The sequence below is a fragment of the Zingiber officinale genome, chromosome 3A (assembly GCF_018446385.1).
Source record: "Zingiber officinale cultivar Zhangliang chromosome 3A, Zo_v1.1, whole genome shotgun sequence".
NCBI lineage: Eukaryota > Viridiplantae > Streptophyta > Magnoliopsida > Zingiberales > Zingiberaceae > Zingiber > Zingiber officinale.
The window spans coordinates 160,974,309-160,990,161 of NC_055990.1; the positions used below are offsets into that span (position 1 = coordinate 160,974,309).

Here is a 15,853-nt window from a genome sequence, read left to right on the forward strand (position 1 = left end):
GACATGAACATGGCTTATTGTACTTGTAAAAAAAGGACCAACCTTGTGCATAAAGATCTTGCTAATTTGGATCCTTTCTGTGATTCAAATCCATGACTATAAGCTTTTATAGTGGCAATTTTATCATTGTGTGAATTGGAAGGCGATTAAATATTATTATTCTTATAAATTATATTTTAAGTTTATTTGTAATTCAATTTATGTTATTTTTATAAATCATTAAAATATCAAATTCCTACAAATTTAAGGTGATATATTATTTACCATGTTACCTAATATGTATTTAATTTTTTTTAAAAAATTATATCTTAAAAAAATTGATTAATAATAATAAAATAAGATATATATATATATATATATATATATATATATATATATATATATATATATATATATATATAAAAGATTGGTGGCTGTGGCTATGGTGGTGGTGATTATTGACGATTAGCAAACTAGCTCATAGGATAATTTATATTACTTTTATTGATTTACAAATTTATATATATATATATATATATATATATATATATATATATATATATATATATATATATATATATATATAATGTTATTTATATACAATTAAAATATGTGGGAAGATTTAATCATCAATGTATTGTTTTAAAATTATAGAATAAATTATTTTATAAGCAACTTGCATCATTTGAAAATAGTGTAGTAAACAATTTTTAGGAAAGTTAAACATTAAAATAATCTGAGGCTTAATTTCTTAAGCAATTTGTATTTTTATTACCACATTCATCGAGATACTTTCTCAAAATAGCTTCTTCTTTTTTTTTTTTATTTTTTTTATCCTATAGAGCCTTATTTAAGCCCCCACAGTTAGCTGAGATGAAAAATGGTAGAGTTGATGCCAAGATTTAAGGATAGATTCTCAGGATTGGTAGTGCGTAAATCTCTTCAATTCTTATAAAATTTACTCCACTTGTCACTTGAAAAGTGACTGTGATTTACTATCTTCGTGTAATCGTATTGATTCGGACACTAAGATAAGTATATTCACCTTTTGCCCTATATCTAAAAGCATTCATATCAATTTCTCTATTACTATATCTAAAATTTAAGATAAATGGTCCACTTATTAAATTTAGATAATCACTTTTCACTAGATACTACATCAAATACTTTAAAATTTTCATCATTTTTATTTTTTCTTTTTCTTCTATTTTTATTATTATATTTATGGAATAAGTGAAAGGAGAGAGATTGAGTTGAAGGAGAGAGATTAAAATGAAATATTATTTTATTTTTAGATTAGAGGTTTCATTCCTTAAATTTAGAGAATCATTATTCATCAAATCTAAATTGAGAGAATAAATAGAGTAACTGATGGAGAGGATTTTTAATTAATTTATCTAAAATTTAAGATAAAATCTTTGAATAGGGTAACTAATGTGAATGCTATAAGTGAGTGCGATTGCGCCATATCTAAGCCGCACTGAAATAGAAGGGGTTCAGGATCCCCTCCAGAGTCCATTGGCATTACAACTTACAAGTCCCTATGGTGGATGTATCTCAACTAATATTCGAATCCGATAACATTAGACTTGTCGGGTCTACGGTCTTTCTAATGTCGTGGACGATTGAAATTCCTCGTGCCCATCGCAAAGGATCTGTCGACGTCGAGAGGCGGCTGCGACTTATACGCTCGCAGTTGATACCTTCACACAATCAGGGGTGGTTTAATTTGGCTGGCACGCCGCCTGCGACCGCAGCGATCGGTGAAATCGATGGCGTACCGGAGAAAGCAGCCGGCGGCCAGGGTCTCGACTGTCGAGGAAACCCGATCCCCCTCCGAGAGCACTTCACCGGCCTCGGAGACTCCGGCCTCCCTCGCTGCCCGGGCGATCCGTGCCTCCGCTGCCCACCGCGACGCATCCTCTCTCTCATCAGCGTACGGTGAGTCTGCTGTGTCCTCTCCTCGCGCTGAAGCCCATCGTATGAGACCTTCGCCGCCTTCCCAGAGGGTGAGCTCTTCTCCCTATGAATCGATCAGTTTGCCGCATGCTTGAGCTCGATTTGGTTGTTATCTTTATATTTGTTTCATTTTTGAGTCTACAGAAATCTTATCGGGATCGAGTTTTGTAAGTTTCACTTGAATTTTTGTCAGTGTTTGTGTGTCTACTAAATCGATTTGGTTTATGTACCCATTAAACCGTATTTAGTTTCTGGATCTGATAATTTATCTTATTGTGGAAGATGGCTGTGGTTCTAGTTCGATGAGTAGAAATTCCTTTGAAACCCATGTAAAGTTGACTTTCTTTCACTCACCACAACTAGATCTGGCTGCTCTAGTCTTCAGTTGTTTGATTAAAGCATCTAGCATTTTTAGATTTATTGTAATTTGTTGTTTGTCTTTTAGACCAGTTGCTGAACAATGAATCAGCAATACCTTCCGACTGGATAGAACTTTCTTTTGACTTCTTCTTTATGCAAGTCAAATATGTTAGTTTGGGATAGGTGTTTCTAGCAAAAAGTTAACACAATTGCAATTTGCTTAAATGTGGTTAGTAAAAATTTGTAAAAAAGTCCAGTCACTGCCTGAGGTTAATATTATTAACTAGGTTCTCAAAATGAAAATCTTTTGATCCATGGGAATTTTTGTGCACTCTGAAGAAACCACAAATAACCATCATGTCCTGATTTCTTTTGCATAATATTATTTAGAATGCCCAAAGATATTATAGGGGATTCGAAAACCTTGATGAACGAACAACTAACTAAAGAATTTATCATGGTTCACCAAGTCATGATCTGTGTTCATGGAAAGTAGGGGAATTTGGAGAAAAGATATTCATTTGCAAATTAGAGGCTTATCCGTCAAAATTTCTATCCAATGTAGGATCCAACTAGCATGTAGTATCCATGAACTTGGATTGCACAATTGGGTTGTAAGATTATTAAAGTCTATTATGATCTACTAAAATTTAATATTTTTTCCTGACAAAACAGTTATAACCATTGATTTTAGTGGATCACATCTCATTTTCACTCTCTTTTATTTCTCTGCCACCTTTCTTTTGTCGTACTGAATGCTCTCGTTTTTTTTTTCTTTTTGAGAACTCTCTCTCTCTCACTTACTTTTTTGTATTTTTTTTCAAGAGGAGAGGGATACTATAATTTTTCTTCTGCTGATCTTCATTTTAAGAGAGATAGAGAGCTTTATTGTGGTAATAGTTTCACAATAGAGGACGGAAGCCTGCAATTTGGAAAGGGGATGATGGGATGGACATGAACTTCCAAGAATTTGTTGTTAGTTGGCATAAAGGAGCACATGCGGCTAGATTCAGGATGTCTTATAGTTGGTGATCCATGAAGAGTTATGATGTAGTACAGAGAGTTCAAAGAAGAGTAATTGTTTAAGGTATTAGAATGTCGTTATTTAGGTGAACAACCTACTAGCTAGCAACTAGCATTATGTTACAAAATTGTATTATTAAACATTAAAGTGTAACATCTTTTCTCATGTATTCCAATATATTTTGAAATTTTCAAGTGACAAACATGTGCAACAAGTGCATAAATACTTACTGATATAAAGTAGAAGTGGTAAACATAATAACTTTTTGTGTCTTCCTCAAAATGAAATAAAATAATGGTTTAAGTCCTTGCCCATGAATCTAGACATACACTAAATACATTTGTTCTTATAGGGTGGCTTCTCTCTTGCTAAAAGTTAACTTGATGCTTTCAATTGATGCCTGTTAAAACTCTACTGACAGATCATGGGAAAAGTTCAGTTAACATATGCTCATAGTGCTGAAGCTACATGTGGACTAATTGGAAAAGAGTTTCTTCCACATAGGAATCATGCCTTGTGTTGATAAAATTATATTAGTTCCACATTGTTTTTCTTTCTTTCTTTTCCTATTTGCTGTATGGAATAGCGTTAATGCAGTTTAGAGATGCTCTAAGTTCTCTTTCAACTTTTCTATGATCATATGACTCTCTTGCAATTTGCATGCAGGACATTGCTTCCTACGAATATACATCAATGAAAAGTTTAAATGAATCCAAATATGGATTTTGGGGGACATTGGCTAGGAAAGCTAAATCAATAATAGATAATGATGATGATAATTTTCAGATGTTTGACAATGGTTCACATCAGGCAGCTGCGAGATCAAACAATAATCAGGTAAAGTTAAGATAGATTTTATGCATGAGTTTATCATTGGAGGTTTAGTTGCTGTGATTTTAAACCATTTTGGTTGGTTAATGCTGAGTGATGAAATTTTATTATTTTGTATCTTGGAAAATTTCTATGAATAACTGCTATTCAATAGACTTATTGAGAAACTCATGACATTACAATTTTGAAAAACTCATACCCTCGTTGCTGGGGACCAGAAAAATGGGAGTAAACTTGGATAGATCATCCCATATGTGTTGTGATGCCCTTGTCGACTACTTTTGCCGTCTTTATTGTCTCCACCAGATTTATTCACTTTTTGGATGATAAAAGACAAGATAAAGTAAATGCTAGTGTTTCTTGCTTCGAATACTTGGAAACTCAAACAAACACCAAAGAAATTTTGTCAATTTTTTGTTAGCTCCTTTTTGCTCCTTTCATGTCTTTCTCCATGCTACCCAGATCATGCTGAATCACTGTTAACCTATTTAATTTTCTCATGTGAATCAGGGACCAGGAATTTCTAAGAAGACGGAAACAACTCATAAACTTTCAGACACAATTGGTTCTTCCCTTAACCAAATTGGTGGCACGATAAAAAATGCTGTTGAGGTGAGCTGTGTTGGAAACTTGCCCCCTTTGCTCGCAGCTTGTGGTGAATTTCTCTTTAACTTACAAAGTCTATAGGTTCTTTCATAAACAAAGTAGCCAGGATCCAGTGTGAATTATGAGACTCAAGCATGGTTGCATTCTGGAGTCTCCATTGTGAATTTTGAGAAGTATTGCTTCCCTATGTATAATTGTTTTGTCAATCCTTTTTGTCATGTCATATTGCATAAACTGAAACAAACACTATTAGTTTGAAATCAGCTTGAACTTACAAATATGGGAGGTTATGCAACTTTTATGAGACTCAAGCATGGTTGCATTCTGGAGTCTCCTTCTTTGTGAATTTTGAGAAGTATTGCTTCCCTATGTATAATTGTTTTGCCAATCCTTTTTGTTATGCCATATTGCATAAACTAAAACAAACACTAGTAGTTTGAAATCAACTTGAAGTTACAAATAAAAGAGGTTATGCAACTTTAATAAGATTATAACAAAATAGGACACGATATGACTTCCTTGGAGTTGAATATGTTATTACCACACTTTACCCTGGCCATAATTTGATTTCATTTGCTTATTTTCAATTAGTGCATAGCTATTGCAGTTTTTCTTCTCAACAAATTAAGCCCTTCATGATTATTGTCTTGTTGTGGTGTCTATTTTATATTTTACCTTGGAGTAAGGTACTTCTGACTTCAGATTGAGTATATTCAATTGAATATCGTGGCATTGTGTCGAACCCAGTTAAACATAAGTTGGTTGGTTCAACAAATGGAAGTGCGTGTTAACTTTATGAGAATCAGTAATATTTATACAGGGATTTAAGCCATCTATCTTTGTTCAATATTTGGCACATTTGAATCCAAAATCTTGTTCTCTTATTATTAATGTTTTTTAAAACACAAAAAAGAAACTGTTTGCCACCGAGTTGAATTTTCTCCTATTAGTCAATTATATTTGTGTTCCTAATTTTTCCAGGAGGGTCTTACAATGGTGGAGAGTAAGATTAGCCATGAAACTCGAAAGCTCAATATTAGGAGAAAAGGAAATGCTGCCAGTGTGCAAGGTCAGGCTGCAGAAAGTATGGGTCAACAACATATGCCTCGGATTCAAACAGACTATGAAGTCCAGCTGAAGGCCTCTCGCGACGTAAGGTGGCAAATGTGTAACATTTAAATTGGTTATGCTATATGGTCTTATACTTTTTCTCGAGTCAAGCCAACATTTTAATTAATGATCAGTTTAGTGCTTACTATTTTGCTTGTTCATCTGAATGGAGTCAATGCTACAGGTGAAAAACTGTTTTCTTGTACCAACGTATTGTTCCAAAAAAAAATTGGTGGTACATTCTATACCTTGTTAAGGTGTCCTAAATATATATATATATATATATTTATATATATATATATATATATATATTTTCATTTCTATCATAAACCCCTGCAAGTTGCTGCCCACAGGTAGGTAAGCAGAAGCAAGGACTTCCACACCTCATTTTAAAGTTCATTTCTCGAGCTTTTCCTTTTAGTATGCTTATCATCATGATTCACAAGATTCCACAAAGTTTCAAGTTCTTTCTGCCTTTGATTGGATGACATGGCCATCTTTTGCTATTCACAGGTCGCAAATGCAATGGCTGCAAAAACCAAACTTCTCCTTAGGGAATTGAAAACCGTCAAAGCAGATCTTGCTTTTGCAAAAGAACGTTGCGCTCAACTTGAAGAAAACAGAGTGCTGAGGGAAAACTATGAGGAGGGAGATGGTCCCGAAGAGGATGATCTGGTATTCTTTGTTTAATGGTTGTTTGTCCCTAGATTCAACTCATTTTGTGCTGATACTTGAAAGATAGTTAACCTGATATTGAAAAGATAATTCTCAATGGATCTGTCCCCATAGTCTTTTACTTAATTATCTTGGCAGTGTTTTGCTAATAAATTCTCCAACATGTTTCTACTCAATGCCTCAACTAATAATTTTTTTTTTTTGCATGTTTCAACCTTATGTCAGTATATTGTCATCCGCAAATGTAGTATTGACCTCACAACAAAATAACTAGATGTCCTTCAACTTTGCTCCCTATTCGTTGAGCTCCATATCACTTCATTTGCATCTGGTGTGCCACATTCTTGCAATAGTTTGAGTTCTTTTTGTTGCTTCTCTTTGCAGATTCGACTTCAATTGGAAACATTGTTGGCTGAGAAAGCAAGACTAGCTAACGAGAATTCTGTCTATGCTCGGGAGAACAGATTTCTGAGAGAGATTGTGGAGTACCACCAACTCACAATGCAGGATGTTGTATATATAGATGAAGGCATTGAAGAGGTCTCTGAAGTTTACACAATTCCAACTACTCCGTGCACTCCACCTGCTGTATCTGAAGCAAACAATATCTTTGTGTCGAACCCTCTTGCTCCCAGTCGTACAAACAGCAGCCCTGCTACTCTTCAACCATCATTGATGCATTCTCCCTCTATCATCAAACCAGAAGATTGCCCCATTATCCCTGCACCACCTGTTCTTCCACGGCCAACAGATCCGGCAAAGTGATTCTTGCATCTCTATCTGCTGCTGGTCCTGGTGTAGGCTACTGGCATCCATCATTATCTTCAAGTCCACCTGCACGAAATCTTCAAGCTCTCTTTCGATATTTGTTGGATTTGGCATGGAATTATTGCATTAAGATCGGAATCCCACGGTCATGCAAGTTCTCTTCTCAACATTATTAGTTGTCATGTGGGTTGGTTTGTTCGTGTACAGTGCGTGCACATGATATGCAGTTATTTTCTTCTGCACTTTAAGCAACCTTTGTCGCTTGCGTTCTATCGTTATTCATTTTGTGAAACGGATGCTATCATTATTAATCTGTATTTGTAATGCTGCACTATAAATGGTTAATCAAAATGCTTGGAATCATCTTGAATTGATGACTTATTTTTATGCACAATCTTTAGTATATTTCCAGAGAATAAGTTCACTGCAGTCTGTAAAAGATTAAAATAGCATTGTCCATTTGTCATTCGCTTATGCAAAACGTTATTCTGTCTTACAATTCGTGAGGTTTTTCTTTTGTTTTTTTCCTTGTACAAACAAAATATATATATATATATATATATATATATATATATATATATATATATATATATATATATATATATATATATGCTCTCTTCTCTATATATATATATATATATATATATGCTCTCTTCTCTCTCCTACGTGCAAAATAATACTGATTTGTAACCTTAATGTTGGTTTGTAACCTCAGAGCTGCGCGGAGGTGTCCTAGATCCAGAGGAGGCGCCCTTGCGCAAATGAACTTTGAGGATAAAGTTCTTGTGGTGGGGATGCACCCTGGAGTAAGCTGGAAGTGCCTCAGAGCTACGCGGAGGTGCCTTGGAGCTGTGCGGAGGCTCCTTGGAGTTGTGGTGAGGCACCTCAGAGCACTTGGAAGGAGTTCTCGAGTGGATAGAAGCCACAGTCCGGGCGACTTATCATGATCGAAGTTTAAGGGATCAGACTTGAGGTTGGAGGTGCCTCAGATGAGTTTGGAGGCTCCCTCAACGCTCAATAAAAGAGCTATTCGACCAGCAAAATTCATATAATTTATTTTCGAGTTATTACGACTCTTCTGCTACTCTAAACATGTCGTACTATTGTTGCACTATTGCTCTGAGACATCTGACTGATGTTGGCAGACCACATCAACACAAGAGCTCTAAACTTTGATTATTTAGTGTTTATAAATTGTAATTAAAGTCAGTTACATCGTTATTATTCAAAAGACAGTGTATGTTGTTATACTGTTCTTTATTTTTATACTCGATTTACTTTTCTGGCGGTTCCGAAAGAGTTTTTTAATAGATTTTCCATCAATATAGTCCGGTGGTGCTTATTGGTAGTCAAGGCGGTAGAAAATCAGTAGCAAGGTGGTGGTGTTGATTTCTACAAACCAACATCGATATTGGTTTGTAGTCTCGGTGCACCACTTATTGCTGGTTTATACTTTATATTGGTTTGTAGCTTTGGTGCACTACTTGATGTTAATTTCTATAAATCAGTATGTAGAAATTAGTACCAATGCTGGTTTGTATTCTTGGTGTACCACTTAGTACTGATTTCTACAAATCAATACCAAGGTGATATTGGTTTGTAGCCTTGGTGTACAACTTAGTGCAGGTTTCTACCAACTAGCACCAAGGTGCACCACCTTACCAACCAACATCACCTTGGTGCTGGTTTGTAGAAATTAACACCAATGCTAGTTTGTAGTCTTGGTGCACCACTTGATGTCGGTTTCTACAAACTAGCACTAAGGTGATGCTGGTTTGTAAAAATCAGCATCACCTTATATAAATCAACACCACCTTGATGTTGATTTATAGTCTTGATGCACCACTTAGTGCTGATTTGTATGCTTGGTGCACCACTTAGTGTTGGTTTATAACACCATCTTGATGTTGATTTCTATGAATCAGTATTAAAGTGGTGCTGATTTTCTTTTATAAACCAATACTGTCTTTCATGTTGGAGAGAGAAGAGACTTGTTGTGCATATGAGAGATTAAAAGAATGATACCCTACACGTCTTTATGTGAACACCTGTGAGTGACATCCAACATGTGCAATCTAATGGGACCAAAATTATTTTTTTTTTTATCCCTCTCATCTATATTCAACTCTTTTCTCTCTTCCCCATATAAGATATTGTTGATTTTTATAAATCAGTACTAAGGTAAAATTGATCTTTAAAAACTAACTCATCGAAATTGGTTTCTATAAATCAGTACCATATTGATACTTGGTACTGATTTAGTTTGTACCAACACCAACATATTGATCTTTAAAAGATGAGCACCAACATATTAGATTTTTACAAATCAGCACCAGCTGTTGGTACTGTAATATTGATTTGTACCAGCAACAATTGTTGGAGTAAGTCACTAAAGACTAGTTTCAACGTGTCAATCTTTAACCGATAGCAGTAAGTTTTTAAAAACTAGCTCAGCGTGCTTATTTTTAAAGATTAGTATCAATCTGATTTATAGAAATCAGTATAAATATTGGTGTTAATTTATACAAATTAGTATCAATAATTGGTATTGGTTTATACTTTATATCACCAACAATCGTACGTTAGAGCTAATAAATTTTGAGTAGCTAGCTCATAAATTATTGTCATCATAAGGTTTGAGATTTAAATTTCAATAAAATCGAAATAAATATTTCTTTTATGTGTTAGTCACTATTCCAAAGATTAATAGTTGTTCATGATTTACTTCCTCTATATTGATCTTTAGACAGATTGACGAAAATACTAAAGACAAACATATTCATCTTTTATCATCATAATGAACTTCATCCTGTTACTAAATTTTATAAATTAACACCATCTTACGTCTGAACTCGGAGAGAATAGAACTACGTACTGATAAAAGAAAGATTAAAAGAAATTAATTTTGACACTATTAGACCGCACACGTCGAAAGTTGCTCAACTAAAGATGTGCAGCCAATTTTCGGTTTTCTATTTTACTCTTCCAATTTGATCCCTCTACTCGCGTAACTAACGCCGAGTCCACACATTCGTCAAATTAAATATACAAACGGGCAAAATCGAAAAACCTTGCTCAAGATTTGCACGCGACCTTCGTCTCTCTTCTCTTCTCAGTTCTCATGGTAGTTGGGGAGGCGGCGGCGAACCCAGATGCACCCCATGCTCCCAGATCCGCGTACTGTCGCTAACCCTAGCAGCGTTCCCCCTCCCAATGCGCCCCTCCTAGGGCTCGGCCGCTCCGCTGGAGCTCCTGCCGCCATGTTCCATGCCCCCTCCCCGCCAATGCGAGGCTCCCACCACCGCCGAGCCAGATCTGAGCTCGCATTCCGCCTCCCGGAGGACGATCAAGGTGCGGTCACTGTCGGGGGCGCCGACGAGGCGGGCTCCGAGGATGACCTCTTCTGCACTTTCATGGATATCGAGAAGATGGGGTGCAAGCTGGAGGCCAGCGGATTCGGGTCGGAGGGCGGCGGGGAATGCACGGATCGGACGGCGGAGAGCTCCGGGTGCAGCGGGGAGAAGAAGGTCGGTGAGAACGCCGCGGGAACGAGGTCCAAGCATAGGTATAGCGTTTCTGTCGACGGATCGTCGTCGGAGGCGTTGCTAAAGAGGGAAGGGCTGTTTGGAGAGGTGATGGACGCGAAGAGGGCTATGGCACCGGGGCAGCTTGCGGAGCTCGCCGTCGTCGATCCCAAGAGAGCCAAAAGGTGAGTTATTGATGTCATTTTACCGAAGAGCTTGTTTCTCTTTATTTGGTTTGTTTCCTTCAACTTTTAGCCTGTTATAGGTTGATTATCATTCTTTAGTCTCTGAGGTTTTAAGAGTATTGCTGGCTTTATTGATGTTTTCTGTGCAATGTCTATGAAGATGCAGCTGGAAGTGTTCAATAAAGTTGACGGAACACAAGTGTAATACTTGCATTAGTCACTTATCTTGGAAAGGAATCTAATTTCTTATTGAACAGAGACAGAGTGTCTAAATTTTTTGTTAAATTACAGGGAGTGCTTGAAGGAACTTAACTTATTTGGTCTAAAATTTTGTAGTTGTACTTTTTCCAAATAATTTGAAAATAGACATTCCTAGATAGAAGCATTTTTTTTTGGAGCTTCCTAGCATTTGGTGTACTTAGTTGTAGTCCTCGCAACAAAAATAAATAGATCTTTGCCACTTCTGTTGTGACGCCCTACTTTAGTCCCAATTGAGAATTTTGGACTAATGAAGCAGGTTTATAAGCTTAGTTCAATGAACTACTCGTGAATAGTGTTATGCATTTTGGCTAGTGCTCGGGCATTATAAATTTAATGGTTAGTTCTTACATCTATGTAGGTTATCACATCAGTAGGGACGTTATTTTGGGTTGTTAGTTGGACTTTGGGCCTTCATGAGTACATCAAGCCTAGTTTAGTCCACAAAAAAATTTGTTAATCAGTCAGTGTTAGTTTCTATGATTTTGATTCCTCAGTCACCATCAAAACTTCTTTATCATCTGCAATGTTACAGTTCAATTTTTTACGATAACATATCACTCATGTTGGACATTTTCAGAATACTTCTGATTATTTGTCATGTCATAAAGTGTAGAATTCTAGCAAACCGACAGTCGGCAGCTCGATCCAAAGAAAGAAAGGCTCGTTACATATCAGAACTTGAAAGGAAAGTTCAGACTCTCCAAACCGAAGCTACAACTCTCTCTGCACAACTAACACTATTCCAGGTCTGTATTGACTAGTTATTTAATTCTCCTGTTTATTCAGTTTCTTATTAGAAATTATTGGATAGCAGTTTTCTATCATCGGTCAAAAGTCACATGGAAAAGTATCCATTGATTCTTCCACATTTTTGCTTGATAAAAGCTGTTCCTAGCAGCTGTATAAAGAAGATAATCAGCTACTATACTTGTTTCAGTTCAAAAAGTAATTGTAATTCTTTAACATGCGGCGCCTTGATTTGCACTCCATCGTCAGTTGCCTTTTTTATCCCACAACAGCTGTTTTAATTCCAAACAGTTGGGTAGTACTCTATGAAATATTGTACTTCAGTTTCTGATTGATTTATAAATAAATCTTCTTTCACTTAAACAATGGATTGTATCCTTCATATTGGTTTTTCTAGTTCATTCTCCTTTATGGCTTCTGTGACTTTGAGGTTGGAACTGATAACTACATTCTTGACCTCATTTGATTTTGTTGCCTCACAACATGCTATAATCCTCTTACTTTGTTTTTTCTTTTTCTTTTGTAGGAACTTGATTTTCTATGGTCATATCATTGTGAAATGAACTTAATTTTTTTGAAATTCATTAAACTTCCCAACTTTCTACTTGGTCATTCCAGTCAGATGTTTAAACACACTAATTCTCGTGCCATATTCCTCTCACCTTGATATTGGGCACTGTCACACATACAAGCACTCAGTCTCAGACCATGTACTTTTTAGTCAAGTTGGTTGATATTCAAGTGACTTTTGGGTAGATTGGAGCAAAATGTGATATTGTTCACCCCAAACTGCCCAGGCTCCACGGCAAGATTGGAGCACTGTTACTCTAAGTGACTTTTGGGTAGACGATATTATTTTAAAATATTATTAATACTTGTGAGGAAGTATCATTAACCTCTTTCCATTATTAATTATTTCTAATATTTGGCTATCTGCCTCAATTCTAATGATTTCTTAGTTACTCAATAGTTACTATTTCTACTAACAGATGGTTGAGCCTTCTTTGTTACTTTGTTCTATTTCAGAGAGACACTGCCGGACTGTCTGTGGAGAACAATGAGCTTAAGCTACGGCTACAAGCTATGGAACAACAGGCACAATTACGTGATGGTGAGTGCTTTTTAATGCCCGTAGCCTCTCTCTTTTTCATATTATGATCAAGTTATCCTCTCCCAATAGAAGAAATTTCTACCTTGGATCTACCAATCTCACGCATGACAATTCATGAGCAATCAGGTCTTTAAAAAGGTTTGGAGTCTAAAGGCTCATGCATGTGCTTGATTTGATATGAGCCATCAAAGAATATGCGGAAAAATTCACATGTACTTTCATAATAAGATGATTATTCCAAATTTCATAATTTGTAGGATGATTATTGTTTCCAAGTTATCGCATTATCTACTGTTTTGTATGTTTGGCTAAGCCATTTTCCATTGTTTAACTTTTGTTAGATAGATACATTTGTCACTTTTCTTTCTTATTGTATTTTATTGCTTTATCATGGGAAATGGCTCACATAGGATATTACGAGGAGTCCTGGGAACTATTTTGAAAATATTGTTTTTATAATTCATAAGAACTCAGTTAATATGTGACTTTGGTTCCATGTAGTGTGAAATTTCAAGTTCCTGATCTCCTTTTTTGTCTGCTAAATCATTTATATGGTGAAATAGCAGAGAAGGTAATTGTCTTGTTGTACATCCATCTTAAGAGACTTCATTTAGTAAAGCCAGTAGGTTAGAATTGTAGTAGTCATGGTGAGGTATGCACTTATTTTTTATACCTTCCAGTACCTATATTACTTCTCTCATAATAAGATGATGAGTCAAAATCCTTAACCATGTAAATCAACTTCTGTTTCTCACAACACGATATTTCTATTTTTTTGGTGGAGTTGAAGTGGACATGACATTTTGTCCCTCCTATAAATTCTCGTGCTTGTGTACTCGATTTCAGCAATCAAAAACAACATGGAACGTCAAGCTTTTCTTATAATTTATACACACAAATGTTGAATGATGTATTTAATGTCCTTTCAGCACTGAATGAGGCACTAAAGCAAGAAGTTGAAAGATTGAAGGTTGCAACAAGTGAAATTTCAAAACCTGAACAACCATACATGGGACTACATAATGCACCTTACAACCCATCAATCATCATGCTCCCCCAACAACAGCAGTTCCACCACCAAGCTCTCCAGTTACAGCATCCCCTTTACGATCAGCCACTGCCTGGTGTTGCAAACCAGCAAATGCTTAGACATCTCAAAAGCCATCCTGACGAACTGCAGCAAGAGCCCCTGGGAAGGTTTCAGGGATTGGATATCAACCAAGGTTCTCAACTCACAAAATCAGAGAGTTCCACTGTTTCAGTGAGTGAGAGCAGCAGCACTTTCTAACAATCCCTATACAACAACCTCACAGTAGACCTGTTGGGTTCAACACCCTGATGCTACATTCACGACATGCTGTATTCTTTATTCATTCATTGTATTTATCTGAAGCTGTTTGCCAAAGTTCTGACGAGTGAATCATTGTCTCCTTGTTCATCGGTCAAGGTTCCAAATTTGGATTTGTGCGCTTTATCTTTGCATGTTCAATAATATGCATTCATCTTGTGTTCTCAGGTCAAAAAAATGTGTGCTTTCTATCTAACATTTATACCAAAACAAATGAGTATTTTCTTGCCTCAAAACTATTGCTGCATTCATCTTGGTTTGTGCCACAGTGCTGTTTGATAATTGGTCTAGACCACAATGGAGGCAAGCTTCTTCAAGATCAATACAGCTCCACAAGCTATTGTTTGATCATTTGTAAGTTGATGTATTTTTTTTTTTTTGTCTCAATATATATATTAAATTATAGAGATCTATTTCGTGCCGAATTTGCAGTCCTGGGGCCCCACTTGATGGTCCATCGTCACTGTGTACATGGATTGATACCTAACAATTAGGCAGATGCGTCGCCGTCTTTGAAAACTTGTAACGAGATGAACGCATTCTGCACAACAATCGTGCGTATGTTTTTATATAATGTATAAATGATGGCATAAAAGTAAATACGTTCGCTCTCAACTTTCTGTTAATTCATCACAGGGTCAACATGGAAAAAATAAATCATAGGCGGCTACTAGTCTTTAGAATAGTGATTAGTACATAAGAGAGATATTTATCTCGACTTTATCGATATTCGAATCCCAGATTTTATGATGATAACACCTCATACGTTAGTCGCTAGACCCATTTGAGAAGACTAAATAATACAGTAAATGACTTGCTAGTCGGGTGATGTGTGCCAATATATGCTTGTAGTCCTGATTTTGTATATCGCCCATCCTAGATGTCCAGATAAATCATGGATACAATTGGTTGACACTTTAGTTTGGATCCTCTGTCCCCATTTCTCTCTGTCCCCGTGTCCTATTATCGATCGGACAGATCAGATTAAATTTCAAGACATCATGACATCTTTAAAATATGTATAGTATCTTCGTGATATGTAAAGTATCCTTGAAATTTAATATGATCCGTTCGATCGACAATAAGATACGGGGACAAAGATAAATAGAAACAAAGATCTGAACTAGATAAATCATTGTGTCCGATGTGTTAAAAAAGGTGGTGCAAAAGATAAGGTAAATTGGATCATGTGATATCATAATTAACACAATAAATTCTAAAGAAAAAGGCAGTTATCCATTTAAAATTTCTTCCACTCTAACCTCGACTTATCTTATATAATTACCTTTTCTGCGATATAACTTTTACCCGTTCGCCGGTTTAAGCGTCTCACCTACCGTTTGGTGCACTCGGTGGGTACACCAA

At 36.1% G+C, this 15,853-nt stretch overlaps 2 protein-coding genes across 2 annotated transcripts; both read left to right on the plus strand.

Moving 5' to 3' along the window:
* Positions 1-1,650: 1,650 nt before the first annotated feature.
* On the plus strand, positions 1,651-7,682 carry LOC122053140. Its single transcript, XM_042615044.1, has 6 exons — positions 1,651-1,988; positions 3,989-4,159; positions 4,664-4,765; positions 5,741-5,911; positions 6,383-6,544; positions 6,929-7,682. Exons 1-6 carry the CDS (start codon positions 1,752-1,754, stop codon positions 7,307-7,309), a joined length of 1,224 nt encoding a protein of 407 aa, XP_042470978.1. The 5' UTR covers positions 1,651-1,751; the 3' UTR covers positions 7,310-7,682.
* A 2,665-nt stretch (positions 7,683-10,347) lies between these two features.
* Positions 10,348-14,670, plus strand: LOC122053141 (transcription factor RF2b-like). The gene is made up of 4 exons (XM_042615045.1): positions 10,348-11,021; positions 11,896-12,028; positions 13,056-13,140; positions 14,070-14,670. Exons 1-4 carry the CDS (start codon positions 10,465-10,467, stop codon positions 14,426-14,428), a joined length of 1,134 nt encoding a protein of 377 aa, XP_042470979.1. The 5' UTR covers positions 10,348-10,464; the 3' UTR covers positions 14,429-14,670.
* The last annotated feature ends 1,183 nt before the right edge of the window (positions 14,671-15,853 follow it).

Coding starts and splice junctions, on each gene's coding strand:
- LOC122053141 (XM_042615045.1), top strand. CDS start 10,465: ATGCACCCCATGCTCCCAGATCCGCGTACTGTCGCTAACCCTAGCAGC. Junction 12,029..13,055: donor CACAACTAACACTATTCCAG/GTCTGTATTGAC, acceptor GTTCTATTTCAG/AGAGACACTGCCGGACTGTC. Junction 13,141..14,069: donor ACAGGCACAATTACGTGATG/GTGAGTGCTTTT, acceptor ATGTCCTTTCAG/CACTGAATGAGGCACTAAAG.
- LOC122053140 (XM_042615044.1), top strand. CDS start 1,752: ATGGCGTACCGGAGAAAGCAGCCGGCGGCCAGGGTCTCGACTGTCGAG. Junction 4,160..4,663: donor CGAGATCAAACAATAATCAG/GTAAAGTTAAGA, acceptor CATGTGAATCAG/GGACCAGGAATTTCTAAGAA. Junction 6,545..6,928: donor GTCCCGAAGAGGATGATCTG/GTATTCTTTGTT, acceptor TTCTCTTTGCAG/ATTCGACTTCAATTGGAAAC.